Source organism: Thermobia domestica, chromosome 11 (genome assembly GCF_964235325.1).
Source record: "Thermobia domestica chromosome 11, izTheDome1.hap1.1, whole genome shotgun sequence".
Lineage (NCBI taxonomy): Eukaryota > Metazoa > Arthropoda > Insecta > Zygentoma > Lepismatidae > Thermobia > Thermobia domestica.
The window spans coordinates 230,855,176-230,873,976 of NC_137464.1; the positions used below are offsets into that span (position 1 = coordinate 230,855,176).

Consider the following 18,801-nt stretch of genomic DNA (forward strand, 5'->3'; position numbering starts at 1 on the left):
ATGTTTTCCTTATATATCTAGCTATTATATATATATATATATATATATATATCTATATATCTATATATCTATATATCTATATCTATATATATATATATATATATATATATATATATATATATATATATATATATATATATATATATATATATATATATAATACAGTGTTCTAAATCATTACGTTTGTAAGTTACATGCGCTTTCTTTAAAATTCCTTAAATTTTGTGCAAAGTACGGTACCATAGGTTGACAAGATGGAAGATGGGATTTTAGGAAATATGATCACTAAGATTATCAGTTTGTAACTTCAGTGAAATCGAACTTTTATCAGCAAATATGGTGGAACTCCAATTATCCAACTCATGATTGTTGGACGCAATCCAGATAATTGGAACAATCATCAACAAAAGGCTGTTGTGAAAGAAATCGAAAACAAAACTTTTGTTTATTAAAATAAACCTAAGTATGTAGAAAATAAAATCCCTCTTACTACAATTAATTAACCTTCTACTTACCAAATGCAATGTACGCACATTTCCAGCCCTTTTTATTTTCTTGTTACTTACAAGGGACATGTTTCGGTTCGAACGCGAGAATCAACATGAAACTTGATAGACATATACAGGACTAAGTATGATGAGTGATTGCCGTGTATAACTCGTTTTCCGCCGACAGCGCCACCTACTCTTCGAAGTAAGCACTTAGTGAAGATCAGTCAGGTGCGTCAGTGTGTGCTTGTAAATCCCAATTAGTGTTAGATGTGGTAGTCAGTATTTAAAAAAAAATGGACAGGATGTTGTTATTACCTCCCTTCGGGAACTTTAAAAGGCAAACTAAGGTGCAGAATTAAGGATCAAACGTCGGTTAGAGCGGATGATGAGTCATTTGCGACATTTTTGTGCAATTTAATTATCAGTGAGTACGGAAATGAATTTGGAATGGTAAACATCAACATTTGACAGAGATGTCGAAGAAAATAACATGGCAGCGGAAGACATCTATGATAGCACTTCAGAGCAGGAGCAAGACGGCTGTCCAGATCGGAAACAAGGCAGTAGTCAAGGCAAATATGACGTATCTCCAGCGCAAAAACTGAAAAGAATAGACGTTTTATCGCAGTTTACGGACAAGAAAATCCAAAATATCAAAAACGATTATTATGAAGGATAGAACTCGTATAGGAAGCTTCTGGCACGACACAAGAAAATTATTTTGTTAAGTAACTGCAAACCTATTTTGCTTTATGGACACGCGATGTCTTCGAATTCTGCTTCATTCGAAGGGAATCGGGAAATGAAACTCCAAACAGTGAAATGTGAAGTCATCAGATTATTTGACGAAGCGCGAGAGCATGGGGCATCATTGTATTACTTGTATTTACAGTGTTGGGCTCTCCAAGACAGCGCTTAAAGTGACATCAGATGAGGTGACGGTATGGAACAAATATGACCACTTAGAGCAGTAATTAAGGATAGGCACAAGCGAGTTCGAGCGAGTTTTCTTCCAAACTCGACTCGACTTGAAACAGATCTTTGAACTCGACTCGAGAACTCGGCTCCAAAAATTTCCTCCAACTCACTCCAGTTTCGAGTCGAGTCGAGCCAAATCCTGTGTGTAGTTTTAAGTACTCTCTTCAGGTATCCTAAATAGACAATATACATATTCTATTATCAATGATACAATTTACTACTCTACAATTATTATTATTATTATTATTATTATTATTATTATTATTATTATTATTATTATTATTATTATTATTATTGCACCGTGTATAAACGTGAAAAGATAGGTGGTTTGTATCTGACTACTAAAATCGAGTTGACTGCCGACATCGGTAGTCCTGAGGTCTAGGAGGCAAGGACATCATTCACGAGTTTCTGGATTTGAGTTCCGGAGAAGCAAGTACTCGGGCTCGAGCCTGAAATTATTAAAAGTTATAGGGTGCAGGCCAAACATGTTTAAAACTGCTTGGCCCGGGTATAGGGTTGTCAACGGCTCGGCTCACAGCTCATTCAGTATCGAGCCGAACTGAGAAGTGAGCTGATCCAACAATTCACCCAACAGAGCCGGCTCGAGCCGATGGCCTATTCCAATCGAGCCGGCTCGAGCTCAAGGCCCACCTGAGCAGAACCTAACCGAGCATATGGTTCACACCAACCGAGCCGACTCGTACCATCGGGTTAGTCAAGCCGAGTTGAAACGAGCCGATGGACTCATTTCAACCGAGCCAGTTCGACCCGATGGCTCGCCCAAGCCGAGTCGAAGCGAATTGGTGGCTCATTACAACCAAGCCGGTTCAAGCCATCTGTACAATTGAGCCGAGTCGATGGCGCATCCCAACCGAGCCTGCTCAAGCCATCTGCTCAATTGAACTGAACCGATGGCTCATCTAAACCAAGCTGGCTCGAGCTGTTCGCTCAGTTGAATCAAGCCGAACCTTTTGACATCACAACCCGGTTGAGCTTCTGCTTGGGCTAAAAATTCAACCGTGCAGGTCTTAGCTTTGATGGCAAGAACTACATATATTGATGCTCACAACATTTGAGGCTGTCTCATTATAAAAAGCTATTGTTGTCTCGTTATCGAGACGAGACGAGATGTGAGCAGTGTCCCCTGTCGTGAACAACACTAAAAGTATTCCACATTACTGCTTACATTTCTCATGGCTGTCGCTTTCCAGGCTAATCAGGCCATGATTTCGAAACGAGCTGAACGAGCGAGCCATATATCAAACTCGACTCGACTTGAAATTTGATCTCAAAACCAATGACTCGGCTCGGAACTCGACTCGAGAAAATTACATTTGATCCGACTCCAATTTGAGTCGAGTTTTAGCTCGACTAGTGCCCATCCCTAGCAGTAATTTTGACAGAATCCTAAACAGCATCTCTACTCCTGACATTTTTGCACCATTTTCGAATTAAAAAATCTATAGAAAGAGAGACAGAGAGTGAGTGAGTGAGGACTAATATGTAAATGTTTATGTTCCCCACTATCATCAGCCTAATAGAAATAAAAATTTATAAATCAATGAATATTGTTTTCGGTTGTATTTCATTGTATTGTATTGTATTGTATGCCATTCAATAATATGAAAACTTTGAATTATGCTAATCATCACAATATTCGATAAATAATTACCAGCACATAATACAAATCCAGTGAACAGAAAAATGTTGTGTGCAGCCGGTTTATATGAAAAATGAATTTTCTGTCAGCTTAAAGTGCAAAATTCTGATACTTTCTACATAAGTGTGGAGCTCTAAAAGTGTACAACACACATTGTACAGTCCGCAGAAAAAAAAAATCTGCAACATGAGCATATAAGTATATTGTGAAACTACGCCTAACAGCCCAGGAAATCAACATAACATCTAAGTGGCACGAATTACGCCAGAAGAAACCTCAGCGTCGCCCCATGCACATTATTTTGGAGCAAAAGACTTCGTCCTTTCACAATAAACTTACATGCTTATGTTGCAGGTTTCTTGCTGCGGACTGTACATAGGTCTACTTTAGAACACGATTAGAATATTTAAACTATTTTTACCAATCTGGCTTCTGAACCTTAAGTCACAGTATCTGCCACAGTTTCTTATAAGGTCCATATTCCTTCTTTTCTCGCTGTGACATCTTAGAAGATGTCAATTGACAGTTCTGTAGTCTGCACTGCGCCTTTCTTTTCGTAACCAAGACAACATACGGCTCAGGATTAAACATGCGTAAAAGATACATTTTTGTACACGGAAATTACAATTTAAATCAGTTATTTTTACCGGTATGCCATACCGGCCTATTTTCTAACTTTCGGATGCATAACCGGCTCATACCAGCTCACTTTAAGCACTGCTCCAAGAGGTAAAAGAATTAGCTTTATCTGATTTGAAGGCGACTTTCATTGAAAAATCTTAAGATACAAGCAGCAATTATTGCACAAACGATTACAAACTTTTCAACAAAAATGGATATTGCAGAAGAAGCAGGTATTCGTGTAAGTGGTGAGGCGTTTACTACTGAAATAATCGATTACATACATTTGCATCGTTTACCTGCAGCCAGTGTATGGAATTGTAATCAGAGTCAGTTCAATTAAGAAACGGTAATCCCGTGTTAACTATTCAGGCAATGTCCAGCATAACGTATAGCTATATCATTGATTTTGCGATATCCATGGATGGGAAACTTGCAAAGCAGTTATATATTTGTTTTCAGGAGCCGCAAAGACACTTTGGCCCATGGGCGTCTCTGGCGGGGGGTCGGGGGGGACGCGTCCCCCCAATATTTTGAGTGACATAATCTAAAATTCCGCTGAGATACTAGCAGTTAGATCATGTCCTTTGATGTCCCCCCCAAATTTTACATGCCAGAGACGCCAATGCTTTGGCCCACAGGTGTCAGTGAATGTGAAGCAACGATGCACAGTGGGGCGTAAACGAAAAAAGCTGGCCAAAAGTAAAAAAGCGAAAGTTAGTAATATAGGAATTTTTTTTATCTAGTTAGAAGGGCCCAAATCCATAAATAGAATAGGGTTTTTACTTTATTCCGACTACCTGAGACACTCTTAAGTAGACCCTTCAGCAGGTCAAATGCGTAGAGAACAATAGAAGAATTGTGACGCGTCCGTTGAAACGGTTGTAACTTTCGAACGCGTTCATAGTTTTTAAATCTGTAAAGTTTTCCTATATCGTACTGGTAAGTAGAATAAGTGTATGAAGTGAAAAATTAATAATAATGATGTAATAATTTATAATTTGATTCGTAAGTCAGGCAAAAATTTCACATTGTTTATATATTTTATTAACTTAAAGCGTTGAAAACATTATGTGCACTAAAGCGTTGAAAACATTATGTGCACCCTCGTGCACCACGTTCATATTTTGTAGAATGGTAGTCTGATTATTAATTAATGCTATCGACAAAAACGTAGCTGCTAAAACGTGCCAATTACGAAGCGTGTTGATGTTAATTATTGTTCATTTAATGTTACAGTGACAAGCCGTTGCAGTTATCATAACCGAATCAAATGCCAATAATTTGTGTCATTTAAGTAATAATACATTTCTAATAAATAAGAACGTAAGTAACAAGTAATTGTTCATCAAAATATGTGAAAAAAGTGAATGTTGTTAACAGTAGCGTAGCGTTTACTTTCGCTATGGGTAGACAGCACAGGCGCACCCACGGCAAGGTGACCAGAATTTTCACTTGCGAAAACGGGACGCATACGAATCGGCTACGGTTGAAGGGGGAGATATCTGACTTCCAGATTGCATTTTGGGACTCAGCAGTGTTCTCAATTAACAAAATACACAAGTAAGAGTGATAACACACCGTTTCTAACTTTGCGTGTACCACACAACAAATAATGGTTCCCGATTGCAAGTTCTACCCAACAATTCTTTTAACTAGTTGAACACTAAGAATTCCCACTCAATTCTCACTTGAACCACGAACACTCCCCATTTGAAAATTTCAGAAGTTCACGGCTGAACCTTCGCAACGAGTGTTGGTACGGAAGGGAGAATTTGCATTGACGATTTATATTTTGAATAATAATTACGGGACACCTAGGCCATTTTTACGTAAAAACGGGACATTTAGGCGTCCCGTTCGAGAATCAGAAAAAAACGGGACAACGGTTGGGAAAAAGGGACTGTCCCGGCAAAAACGGGACGTCTGGTCACCTTGACCCACGGGGGAGGAGTCAACCGGGTTCCGACATCCCCAAAACTTCTTGAGTCAATATACTTTTATTCACTTTCTTAATAAAACTGTACTTTTTAGTAGAGAAATGATTGATGTAGCACAAAAATTTGATCTTACATATCATCTGTACTATTTCTCTTATAAAAACAATGTAGTTCCATATTTTTTTTTCTGAAAATATAGATGGAAGTACTTTACAATTACTTGTCTTGTCGAATACAGAATAATATCCGTTCAATACTACATAGACGTAGTGGCTTGGATCCCCCCAAATCCTGGACCCCTCCAGTTAGGAATTGTCTGCTGGGCAGACCTTTTAGTCAATCTCGGACCTGTGGAACACTTTCTAGATAAATGTGGAGTTAGGCTATAGGTGGCATTTTTTTTGTCAAAAAGATAGGGGGCAACGGTCCCATGTTCCCATAGCTCCACCCATGCCCTCGGCCCTCCCCCCCCAAAAAAATGGGTGCGTGCCTGGCAGATATTATTATTTCTTCTCGAGTTCGTAACCAAGATTAATTTGTAGGGCCATGTCTTATACAGCCTCGGTGCTGGAAAGGAATATGAAATTTCTGACCAAATTTCGCTATAAACTGATTTTTGCGAGGTTGCACTACATATATAACATATGGAGACTTAATTTTCATCAACAAAGCCCTTAACGATTAAATCAAACAAGCATACTGATATTAATTCATTCTGAACAATCTCAGTATATACAGTACATTGGATACGTTAAATCGAATTAATAATTTACTTCCTATGTATAATCTTCTTACTTGCTTAGTCTTTGTAATGGGGCGTTTACACTTGGTCGATTTAGTCGCACGGCTAAATCGACTCGCTGCATTTGCGACTAAATCGAAGCAACTAGGCCGAATCAGATCGATGGATGTGTTCAATTGTTTCAACCGAAATTGAATGCTGCTTGTCGACTCGCTCTCCTCTGGTCGATTCGAAATCGACTGGCAATTTTAAAGATGTCCAAGCAAAAAGTAATTGGTACAATTTACGGTGTTATAGCATAAGAAAATAGAATCGACCACAGAAAATAGAACGTCTTTCAATTCAGTTGCTAGTCGATTAGTCGCTTTCGATCAACAAGCGATTAAGTTGAAGTCCTGTTTACACGGTCGATTAAGTTGAAAGTGACGTCAATTCAACTGAATCGAACGCAAATCGACTAAGTGTAAACGCCCCATAAAGTGTGATCTCTGATTCAAAAATTAAGTTCAGAAGTTGGCTATGTTTTAAACCTGATACTAATTTTCATACGACAACTTAGCATGCCATTTAATAACAACTGGTGCAATAAATTTATATCTAATCATTTAGTTTTCACATAATACATAATTAATATACGTATCCAAATTCACACAAAGTTGACTAACGATTTTAAAAACAACAACAGAACAGCAGACTATAAAACGTCTTGCGCTCGCTTTTGCCTTTCGCAGTGTTGACACACTCTGATATTGCGATTAAAAAGAAGCCGAAGGTAGATCATGGAAGATTTATATGAATTACGGATATTCATAAAACTTTCAGCAATTGTTCCGGTAGTTATTAATTTAGTTTCTTTTTCTCCTATTTCTTGAAATTTTCTTTGAAATATGATTGAATATCTAAAAAGAAGAGGAAAAAGTGTGTTGGATTTACAATAGTACAATTACGCTGAATGTGGTATCACTGCAGCTGAAACATGTCTCATTGCCAGGTTCTTTCAGCGAGCGAGAACCCAACACAGCCACATGCGCGCGCAACTTTCAAGTACAGTATATAACATTCTTATTCGTACACATTGATTTTCCAAACAAAATATTTAATTTCTCCATTAAACTACAATATTGTGCTAGGTAATTGTCACATTTGTATATATTAGGGCTTCACAAACCGAAAAACATAGAAAAATTAATTCGTTTCAAATTAAACATTAATTAACAAAAACAAATAACGAGAGAACCACTGTTTTCGTGCAACTTTTCTATTCGTACACTGGTATCATACCACAAAGAAATCATTAGAAAAGCACAAACTTGGTAAGTCGAATATTCACTCTATGTTTATGAACACTATATTTAAGAACGTGCCTTTTCATCTGCCCACAAATGTTCAGTAGGATTTAAATTCGGGTTTTGATGTGGAGTTTGCAGCAATTTCGGCACATTCCAAATCAACTAAGAGATGCTAAGTCTAGCCTTGTGTTTACTGTCATTGTCCTGTTGAAATCTGTAGACAGGGGGACATATCCATATTTTGCGCACTCTACTTGATATTGTTCTTTAATATTTCACAAAATACGTTGGCATCCATAATGCTATCAATAAACTGGATGGTGCCAACTTCCTTCGATGATATACAGACCCAAACCATTAGTGATCCACCACCATGTTTAACTGTGGGAAGTGTATTCATATTATTATTCTCGGTATTGAGTTTCCTCCATACCCTATGTACCCGATCTGACCCAAAAAGGTTTATTTTCGTCTCATCGGATCACACAATACTATCCCAAAATTCTTTATCCTTATCGCGATGTTCTTTTGCAAATGCAAGGCGCTTCTTGCGATTCTCCTTACTTACATACGGCCTCTTTCGCGCTATTCGACCATGATACCCATGTTTCTAGAACACACGCCGGACACTTTGGTCACACATCTGCTTCCCGGACACATTTTTCACTAATGGACGTAGTTCGGGGACATTAATTTGGGATTTTCTCGAACTCTTTGAAGAATGGAAGTTCTTCGCATGCTTTTAATTTAGGTTCCTTTGGTTTTCTCAGTAAATTCCTCGTTGAATCGTGCTCTCTGAATTTGTATACTATGTACTGCACAGTGGAGTGCGAGCTATTAACGGTACGTGCTATTTGACATACATAATTTCTTCTCAGTGCTAAGTTTATAATTACCTCTTTTAGGTCGGAACTCAGCTCCTTCTGCTTACCTATTTTGATCCGTGGTGTTCGAAGGAAAGCACGCACTGCACCTACCACTAAGAAGAGTCACCTACACCACCCACATTGCTTCAATACAAAACGTAGAATACTCGTGAATGATAATATTATTAACGATTAACAAGACACGTCATATTAGTGTACGAATAGAAATGTTGCATGAAAACGTTGTTTTTCTTTAATTATTACTATTGGATAGCTTTTAAAACTATTTCGGTTTGGTTTTTCAATTGAAATTTGTGAGTAAAACCTCCTTTACTCATATACATACAGCAAATATAAAAATAATAAACATAAAGTACAAATATGTTACATTTTTTCTCATAAATTAAGGTGTACGAATAAGAATGTTATAAACTGTAGGAGCTCCACTGACTTGTTCAGCCACGTTGAGACAGACTTCCTGATGTCTCTCTGTGGCCTGTTTGACGGAGACAGAACTTTAATTTCCCAGTTTTGAAAAATAAAATTATTTACAAATTAGATTCTACCACTGTTGCTATTAACCAACCTATCACGGACCCTATTATTTTTATATTTTTCTACAACATGAAATGTATATTGATTCTTATTAATTATGAAATTCTGAAACTATGTTCTTTTAATTTGAAAGGGTAGACAATGTCTCAGTGTCTCATAGCACACTACGCTACTGGTTGTTAAAGATACATTGTGAAAATTACGAAGTAGTTGACATTCTTTTTATTCCGCCATTTTGGATCCGCCATTTTGTTTTTTCAACTTTAGTTGCAGAATCGTAATCAGCAACCTCAATAACCCCTTTGTCGCCACTTTTGAGAACATTTCTACGACTTTTTCGACTTTTGCAAATTTTATTCCGCCATTTTGGATCCGCAATTTTGTTTTTTTCAACTTGAGTTGCAGAATCGTAATCAGCAACCTCAATAACCCCTTAATACTAAATTTCATTCACTTTGAATATAGTTATCATATTTTGGCCAGCTTTTTGCGTTTTGCGTTTTCCATATATTTTATTCTTTTGTTGTGGTGTTCTACTTGTACAAATTACAGTTTTATACGCAATTTTCCTTACAAATAAATTTTAATGTTTGAACCAATTTTCTCGCGACTCTTTAAAATTTCAATGATGCATTCGGCGTCATACTGTGAAACATTTGATTGGTCGTTACCGTAACTCAAGAATGCTGGTTGTAGTGTCAGCAATATCATTACATGGGATTCACTTATACACCCTTTTACAGATTCCTGACATCCTGTTTCCGTTTTCTCTCTATTTTACAGCACGATTATCTATCAAAAGTACGGGACTTTTATTTAGCAGAACGAAATATTTTTGTTTTCCATCACTGAAACCTGTAAGAGAGAAAAGGGGATTCTAGCGTATCTATTCTATCATATTGATAAGCCAGTAGATGTTAAGTAGTTGTAATACTGCTAGTATTTTTAATATTCTCTTTTATTGTTTCTATAGGGACAAAGATAGTGTCACTACAAGAATATTAAAAGCACGAATGGATTAGTGATCGACGCGAAATGTATCTAGCTGTATTTCAAACAAATATTTTAAATTACAGAGGGAACAGTACAAGCAAAGCATCTACACAAATTAATACAAATTCGAAGATAATTTAATTTGTTACAAAATTATCTGTCATTTTTAGATTTTATTAACTTTTTTATCTTTTTGAAGATTTTTTTTTAAATAATTATATGTATAACTTAGCTTCACTTTTCACCTAAATGTCATTGTTATCTCTGTTCAACTTTCTCTATGTGTATATGTAAAATGCATGTTCTTTCTATGGAAATTATTTTTCTGACTATACAATTCTAAAAATCTTATTTGTATCTTTACTTTTCACATATGTAGACTTATTTATCTCTGCTCAACTTTAATATATATATATATATATATATATATATATATATATATATATATATATATATATATATATATATAATATAATATTTTTTTAGGAAATAATTTTTTGACTGCAATTTCTAAATATTTTATATTATTTTTATTCATTTTAGTTTAAAAATACATTTTTGGCTCAAAAATAAATGTGGCAGTTAATGTAACAGAAAAAGATCGTAACCTTTGCACTTTGCGAAAGATCAGTAATTATTTGGTCATAATTTTACTACACAGAAACGAAATTTAAATATATATATATATATATATATATATATATATATATATATATGGAAAACAATCGGGCGATAAGGTGTACAAAGGTGTGTTGACGTTCTTTCTAGTCGTTAGTAAAGTGAAACTGTTCTTGTAACAATAAATTTGTAGCTAAATAACATCATCATTATGCTAGAAAGAGCGCTATAACCAGAAACACTATGTTTCGGGAAGTAGGATCTAACAAATCATCTTGATATACGTGAAATAAGTAGTACTTATACAATAGTACCTGCTAGTAAGGAGCGGAGGGAGGTTGATACTGTGAGCCCCTGCTTATGTCAGTGGTTACAGGATCTTTATGTTCCAATTTCCGATCTTCTTAGTTTGTGAGCAAGTCAATTACTCGTTTAGTGATTAATTGTTAGGAAGATAATGTTTGATGTAAGATTTCACTTTGCGAGCAATTGGGGAATGTTCGTTTAAACGAATTTCTCGCATTGACAAAGAAAATTAACACTTATATATATATATTCATATCACGCACATGGCTCTGTTTACAAACAATCACCACATCCTTGTATTTATAAGCAACACCACGTGCGTCCTACTACGAACTACTGTAGTGGCAAATGATAGGAACACCAGTGACACCGCACTAGTCTTATGACTAAGAAGGACAAGCACCGCCATACTGAAGCAGTTATAAAACCAAGAGGGCCATTAGTACAAACATCAGTCTTCAACTGGTCAACTCCACTCTCTCAGCTTGCCTGGAACTTTGAGAGGTACCTAACCCAAGCCTTTTATATTGCCTGGAGCTCTAAGGATTCCTATCCACCCCGCTTTGCTTACCTGGAGCATTGTGGGATTCCCAACCTCAATCATCCAGCTTGCTTGGAGCTTTGTGGCTTTCTAACCTCTTTCTGCTTGCGTTGAGCACTCAGAACCCCAAATCCACCCCACTAAGTTTGCGTGGAACTCTGTGGAAATTCTTCCCGAAGCTGTCTAGGCCTTGAAACATCTACTTCTACTTGTTATTAGAGAATTTTATACCTTTATAGTGATATTGGGTCCTACTGTTTATAACAGGAAATTTTGTAATAAAATTGGTAGTGGGAGAAAACGATTCCCGTGCGTGATTGCTCTACCTTATATATATATATAAAGAAATAATTTTATAATATCTCTTATATCCACCTTAACAGGCCGACATTATACTAATCTCTAGGAATTAGCAGTTACATTACATTTTGGACCCAGAAGTATTCTGTTTATACATTTGTTTTCTATGCTTGCCGCTGATGTCCTCATTATACTTCAGCTAATCAATTAATCAACTTTTTATATTCGTCCTTTACATAGTTCAGAGATTGCTCGTAAACTAGTATTTTTTAAATATTTTATATTTCTTTTTTTTAGCCTGTCAATTCATATCGGTTGCTAAATGAAAAGTACTGGCCTTGTTCATAAACTTGAATGATCACAAACTGCATGGAAAACTACAGAAAATATCTTGTATATACAATGTATAAGACTTTGTGTTTTTTACACTAACACTATGATATTTATTACAAACATTACGATATAATTATAATGAATTTCCTAAGTTCAATAAAAGTCATCAAAAAGAGGGTATGAAGACGCAGCTGAATATAATTTCTGTCTTCTCTAACTTGAGTGGTTATGGTTGGATTTTTGTTTAGGATGCTTCACGGTTCAGTGCAGTCGACGAGAGCAGGTTAGTTAGTTGTAAATACTCCACAACTCAGTGCAGCCGACCAGAGAAGGTGATTTGTATGAGAATACTCCACGGCCCAGTGCAGCCGACGAGAGCAGGTTACTTAGTTGGAAATACTCCACAACTCAGTGCAGCCGACCAGAGAAAGGGATTTAAATGAGAATACTCTACGGCCCAGTGCAACCGACGAGAGCAAGTTACTTAGTTGGAAATACTCCACAACTCAGTGCAGCCGACCAGCAAAAGAGATTTGAATGAGAATACTCGACGGTCCAGTGCATCCGGCTAGAAAAATAGCTTTGTATGGTCCAGTGCAGCCGATCAGTATGGGAGAGGTTGGGTAGGGTCAATCCCAGAGGAGAATGATGCTGAGGTGTTCGATCCTCTTCCTTTTTTAAATCAGATTTTATTGTTTCTCGTCGAATCTTCGACACTGACACTAGTGTAGATGTCTTCTTTCTTCGTTGATATGTGACACCAGGTGAAGTGTACTGCTTTTGTTAACAGGTAGTATGTGGCTGTCAGGCGTCACATGGCTGGCCCATTACACCTTTCTGGGTGGTGTGAAAAATAGTCCAGGTTTTTAACTAACAGACGGGTTGATCAAATCCATGAGGAATAACTATTGGAAAAAGCACTGTGACACTGATAACAACATAAAAAAGTATTGATTCACAATAACAGAAAAGAAATACAGGGGTGTATTAGAAACGTTGTAATAAGAATAAATCTCACATCTGTGATTCGTCGATGTTTCATATCAAGACAGGATTAGCAGATAGTATCTGATCATGTCCCTCAAGACTAAGGTTATGAGCATTCACTGTGATGAATCTAATATTTGTACACTAGGTCACTGACACTGGAGTGTCTCTAGAATTTGTTTCCATAGTTTGTGTAGTACTGATTGTGTTGTATTGAGGTACCTTCTCTCTGATTGGGTGCTGATATTGTTGGGCGTTTATATGCAAGGATTGGAAAGATGATTATTTTGAAACATTTACATGATTCTAAAAATACCATAAAGAACATAACAAATCTTCACAAATCATCATATCTAGAAAGAATAGTATATTACATTAGAAGTAAACAATCAAGTCCACCTTTAGTCTTTGGATGTCTAGATAAACAGTGGGATCATATAGTTACTTCAATTAGAGTTAACGCATGGGATATGAAAAATTGATCGTGTCAATCATACCTTAAGTTCTTTATAAAATGAATTAAAAAATAAGAGATTATATTAACATTCTCATATAAAGAAAACTACAAGAAATTTTCTATAATTTTCAAGCTGCAAGCGTGAAACTTTACAAAGAAAATAGCCTAAGTATTAATTTAGGACTTTGTTCAAGAATGTGAGATCTTCGGTAGTTCTGTGTACAACTTTATGGCAACAGGCGAGAATTGGTATCTGGCAACAGTAAATAAAATGGATCAACGCGTTAAAGAAAGCGATTATTAGTTCTTTTGGTGTTATACACAAAAATGTAAATAAATATTTATTAGTCTTACAAGAAAGAAGAGTAACTATAAATATCTGATGGATCCGCACATCCTTAAAGAAAGTTTCTATTCTGATGAAGATCACAGGAAACAAATAGTGGTTGAAAATTTGTTAAAAGAATATTCAACGCAAATTATGGGGTCTGTTTGTTCACCTCAACCATAGGTTGGTAAGCAACATAGGTGGAAATTTTAAAACTTTTCTCTTCCTTGGGAGAGCTGTTTTATACTTTGATAAGGTCTTCTCTTCGTAACTACATCTAGATATTCTATCCTTGGTCTTCCTCTTCCTGATTTTTCGTTTGCCTTTCTCTCTATCAACACAGTGATCCAATCGCATAGCCGAATAAGATGGCCAAGCATGCTGTCTATTATCTTCATGATCTGCCGTCCTTCATTAGCTTCCTTTAGTACGTCTTCATTCCTTTTCCTTTCGGTCCATGATATGCGCAGCATTCTGTTCCAACACCAAATTTCAAATGCTTCCAGCTTGGATATTTCAGCTTTTCTCAATGTCCACGTCTCTGATCCGTACAGCGCTACGCACCATACCAGGGTCTTAAATTATCGTTTACGAACGTCCAACGACACATTCCTTAATGTTAGTAGTCCTCTTTTCCTATTGAATGCTTGTTTAGCTTGTGCTGTTCTGGAACTTACGACGTCATTTTCACTTCTTCCCTCCGAAGATATTAGACTTCATAAATAGGGAAACGTCTTCACGTCTTCGATTTTCTCTCCATCTAGCCATACGTTTGCCCCTTCCTGTCCTGCTCTTGTGCACTTTATCACTTTCGTTTTCTTCTTATTTATCTTCATTTTGCATGTTTTTTCCAGTTGTTCGTTCAAGTTTGAAAGTGCTTTCTGCATGTCCTCATCCTTCTCCGCTATCAATGCTATTTCATCAGAAAACCTTATTGTGCTGAAAACCTGACCATTTACTTTTACGCCTTTCTCGTTTTTATACAAGAATTCTTTCATAGCCTCTTCTATATAGACGTTGAACAGGAGAGGTGAAAGTTCACATTCTTGCCTTACTCTTTTACTTATTCTTGCTTCCTTCTGATCTCTTCCCATAACAAGTGTATGGGTTCTGTAAATTTGGTATATTATTCTGTTGTCTTTGTAATCCACTTTCAGATTTTTAAACGTTCTGAACATGATATTCTAATCTACGTTGTCAAAAGCTTTATCTATATTTAGAAATGCTATTACAATTAAGGGCAATAATTTTAATTTATGTAGTCGAAATATATATGTGTAAAATGAAATCTTAAATGTTATATATAACAAAATTTAATCTTAAAGAAGTAAGGAAAACAAATGGATTTCAAGGAGAAATCAATTAAATCAAGCCACTAAAATCCTTCATTTTAAAGAAAACCGATAAGGCAAGTCTAGAAATTTACAAATATTAATCAACGTTCTTATTAACCTCGATAACGTAAGTTATCAACACCGCTAGGAAAATTCCTTATAAATAATGGAACATCGTTTTATTAATACAGGAATATAAAATAGAAACCAAGGCTGTTATAAATTAGAGGATCTGCTCATATATATCATCATCCTATTAACTCAATGAAGCAAGAACACAGTCGAACATCGGCACGTTTGGTTGGCTATTCTCATTTCCTTCATCATCTGATTAGCTAGTTTCGTTTCCGCCATTAATGTTGGCTCAAAACACTGCGATCTTATTGGACGACTGTGATGTATGGCTTCAAGACTTTGTTATATGGATAAATCCTCTATTTATAACATTCTTGATAGAAACTAAACTCAGTTGGCTAAGAACGATTTCAAATGAAGAACTTTCGTGAACACAGTGGTATTATCAGAGACCGTTATAAATCTGACATCAATATGGTGCATCAGCAGGCTCAGCTCAGGTTCAAGTAGAGCTCCATTTTGATTATTTGAGAATTAGAGTAATTATTGAAAGTCTGTACTTAATAAAAGTGTTTTAGATGTCCTATTTCTCTTATTTTTAAACGTCAAAGCTTAAACAAGCAGTTTTTTCCACTTTGTAACAAAGTTTTTTTTTTCTAAATTATTTGGTACTGTATGCAGAAATGAGCTGTTTGGAACTAACTTGAAAATGTAAACTAACAACTTACTTAGTTTGTCGCCCAGTTGGTTAAAAGTAAGCACTGGATCTTATTTCGTCGTGAGAGATCTGATTTCTGTTGTATCCAAAGAATGATACTTGACAATCTATCTATTAAAGTGCTACAATAGCAGTGGGGTACTTTTTTTTTTATTTTGCTAGTCGTGGACGACTAGCTCCCGCCCAAAGGGTACCGCCCTAAGTGGAGTATTTTTTTTTAAATAGTAAAGGGTTAGGGATTAGGGAGTTCTTTATTCATCATTTAATTTAAAGACTATTGCTAACCCTGGCCATTAGAGGGTTACGCCCTCTCTTTGGCACAGATTATTGTACACTATTGTTTAAAGAATTTCATGATGGTCTATGTGCAATGTTCTTAAAGCAAAGATTTATAAAAAAAAAAACTAAACACAAGATTAGTGCAAAAACTTAAATATGAGTGCAGAAAAGAAAACACATAAAGGTGGTGCAACTCAACTTTTTTTTTTTTTTGTTTTTGTTAGAGAGTGAGGTGCTTTATAAAATAAATATGATGACGGTGAAAGATGAGATGCAGTGCGTGCACGCCACAATCACAAACACATTGTTAAGAAGACAAATGCAGATTAGTTCTTCTGTCTCGGGGCGGCTCGAGACTGATGGCGACATGGGGAAAGCCCAGTGTTAGTGCTGAAATTATACATGGTGCAGAGATGGAAACAAATGAGGGAGATGATCATCTATATGATAACTATGGAAGATATCACGCTCGTCGATGGTAGGGTGCCCAGTATTAAGATACATCGTAATAAGTATATTTAATGGCGTGTGCAAGTATTTATATGGGGCGTCAGTTTCAGCATCCGCTTGTAGGGTATCGAGAAGAAATGGGTGAGAGACTGGTAGTCGAGAGAGTATATATTTCAAGCGTATATCGGCGAGGTGTTGAGTCAGTTGAGGAAAGTCAATATGCTCGTAAGTCAGAAAGTTGGGATATGGCAGCCTGATATGATGTGCAAGTCGAATGGCATGACGCTCGAGTATTGACAAACGGTCATAGAACTTCGTAGGAGCGTTGCACCAAGCAATGTGGCCAAAAGTTAAGATAGGCCGAAGGAACATTTTATATGTATTTAGGAGCAAGGTGGCGTTTAAACCCCAATTAGTGCCAGTTAGACGGCGAAGAAGATTGAGCCGGATATTGGCCTTTTGAGAGATTTTCTCAAGATGAGCCTTCCAGTTAAGTTTGGAATCAAATACAACCCCGAGATATGTGGCCGTAGTAGTTGGTTGTAGAGAATGATCGTTAAGGGTGACTTTAAGGTTTCGCGGATTGCGATGAACCTTGGAGCGGCGTTTCGGGGGTAAAAAGACCAGCGCTTGAGTTTTGTCACTATTGACAGTAAGTTTCCAAGTTTTGCACCATTGCAAAAATCCATTGAGAGTGGATTGTAATGCCGTGCTGACCTGATGCATGGTCTTGCCAAGAGCTAGAAAGGCCGTGTCATCGGCATATTGAAATAAGAATACGTTTTCCGTAGGTTTTGGTATATCAGAGGCATATAGTATATATAAGAGCGGACTGAGGGCAGAACCCTGTGGAACGCCACAATACGGAAAAATAGGGTGTGAGATAGCAGTACCTATATAGACATATCCGATTCGATTTATTAGAAAGGAATATATGATACGTAGGTAGCAGATCGGGAGGTTTAGCTTCTGTAACTTTTGAATAAGTCCATAGTGCCATACTTTATCGAAAGCCTTTTCAAGGTCCATTAAGACGAGGCAAGATGGAAGGTCCTTGTTATATTGATTTGTTATTATTGTAGAGAGCCGGAGAATGGAGCTTCTTTTATTAGCCGGTAGGAAATATGATCGATGCCTGGTGCAGTATTTCGTTTCTTATGAAGTGCGCGTTGAAGTTCATGTGTAGTGATTGGTACTGAAAGAGGATGGTCGATATCTATTACGTGTGATGGTGATGGTTGTAAAGCTGGAATAGTGGACAAGTCTCTGCGGTTATGTGAATTATATGATATTGCAGGCGTGAAAACTGTTTGTAATTGTGTTGCAAAAGCGTTTGCCTTATCATGATCTGTGAAGAGAGGGACACTATTGTCCAACAGAGGATATGATATTTTAGTGCTTTTGCCTGGGAGTCTAGGGAAGGTTTTCCAATATCGGCTTGGTGAGGCTTCGTCGTTTAGTTTATTACACGCGCTGATCCAAGTGCGACGTTTGTATGCTGTGAGATAATTTGTAACAGCTCGGTGCCATTGTCTGTGTTGACGGAGACATTCTTCATTGCCAGTTCGTCTATATTCTCGAAAATGCTGTCGTGATTTCAGTATTAAAGGAAGATAGGTTGGAGGCAATTTTGGTTTAGACGGATAAATTTTCTCCACAGGTATATATTGTTGTGCACCAGTATGTAAAGCGTCCGTGATGTGATTGACAACATTGTACATGGCAGATTCTGAATTTGGTGGTTGAAGATTGGAGAGACGGATATTTATGGTCTGTCGAAATTGAGTCCAGTCAGCCTTATCGTAACGCTGGATAATATGTGGCTCTAACTTTTGTAGAGATGGCCGCATCTTTTTGATTGTTAGTTTGATAGGACAGTAATCGCTTCCAATCGTGTCAAGAACTGTCACTTCAGAGTCATTTAGAAGAGAGAGAGA

General features: G+C 36.8%; 1 protein-coding gene across 2 annotated transcripts in view; it reads left to right on the forward strand.

The window, feature by feature from the left end:
* LOC145664805 (proteasome subunit beta type-3-like) overlaps positions 1–18,801 on the forward strand; it is a 107,434-nt gene that overhangs the window by 48,489 nt on the left and 40,144 nt on the right. The window contains exon 5 of one of the 2 annotated variants that reach the window (XM_081731769.1): positions 10,119–10,536. The exons of the other annotated variant lie outside the window; for it this stretch is intronic. Within the exon in view, the coding sequence (XP_081587895.1) occupies positions 10,119–10,167 (49 nt within the window). The 3' untranslated portion in view covers positions 10,168–10,536. Of the gene's footprint in view, positions 1–10,118; positions 10,537–18,801 lie in introns of those variants that run through there. 2 annotated transcript variants of the gene reach the window in all.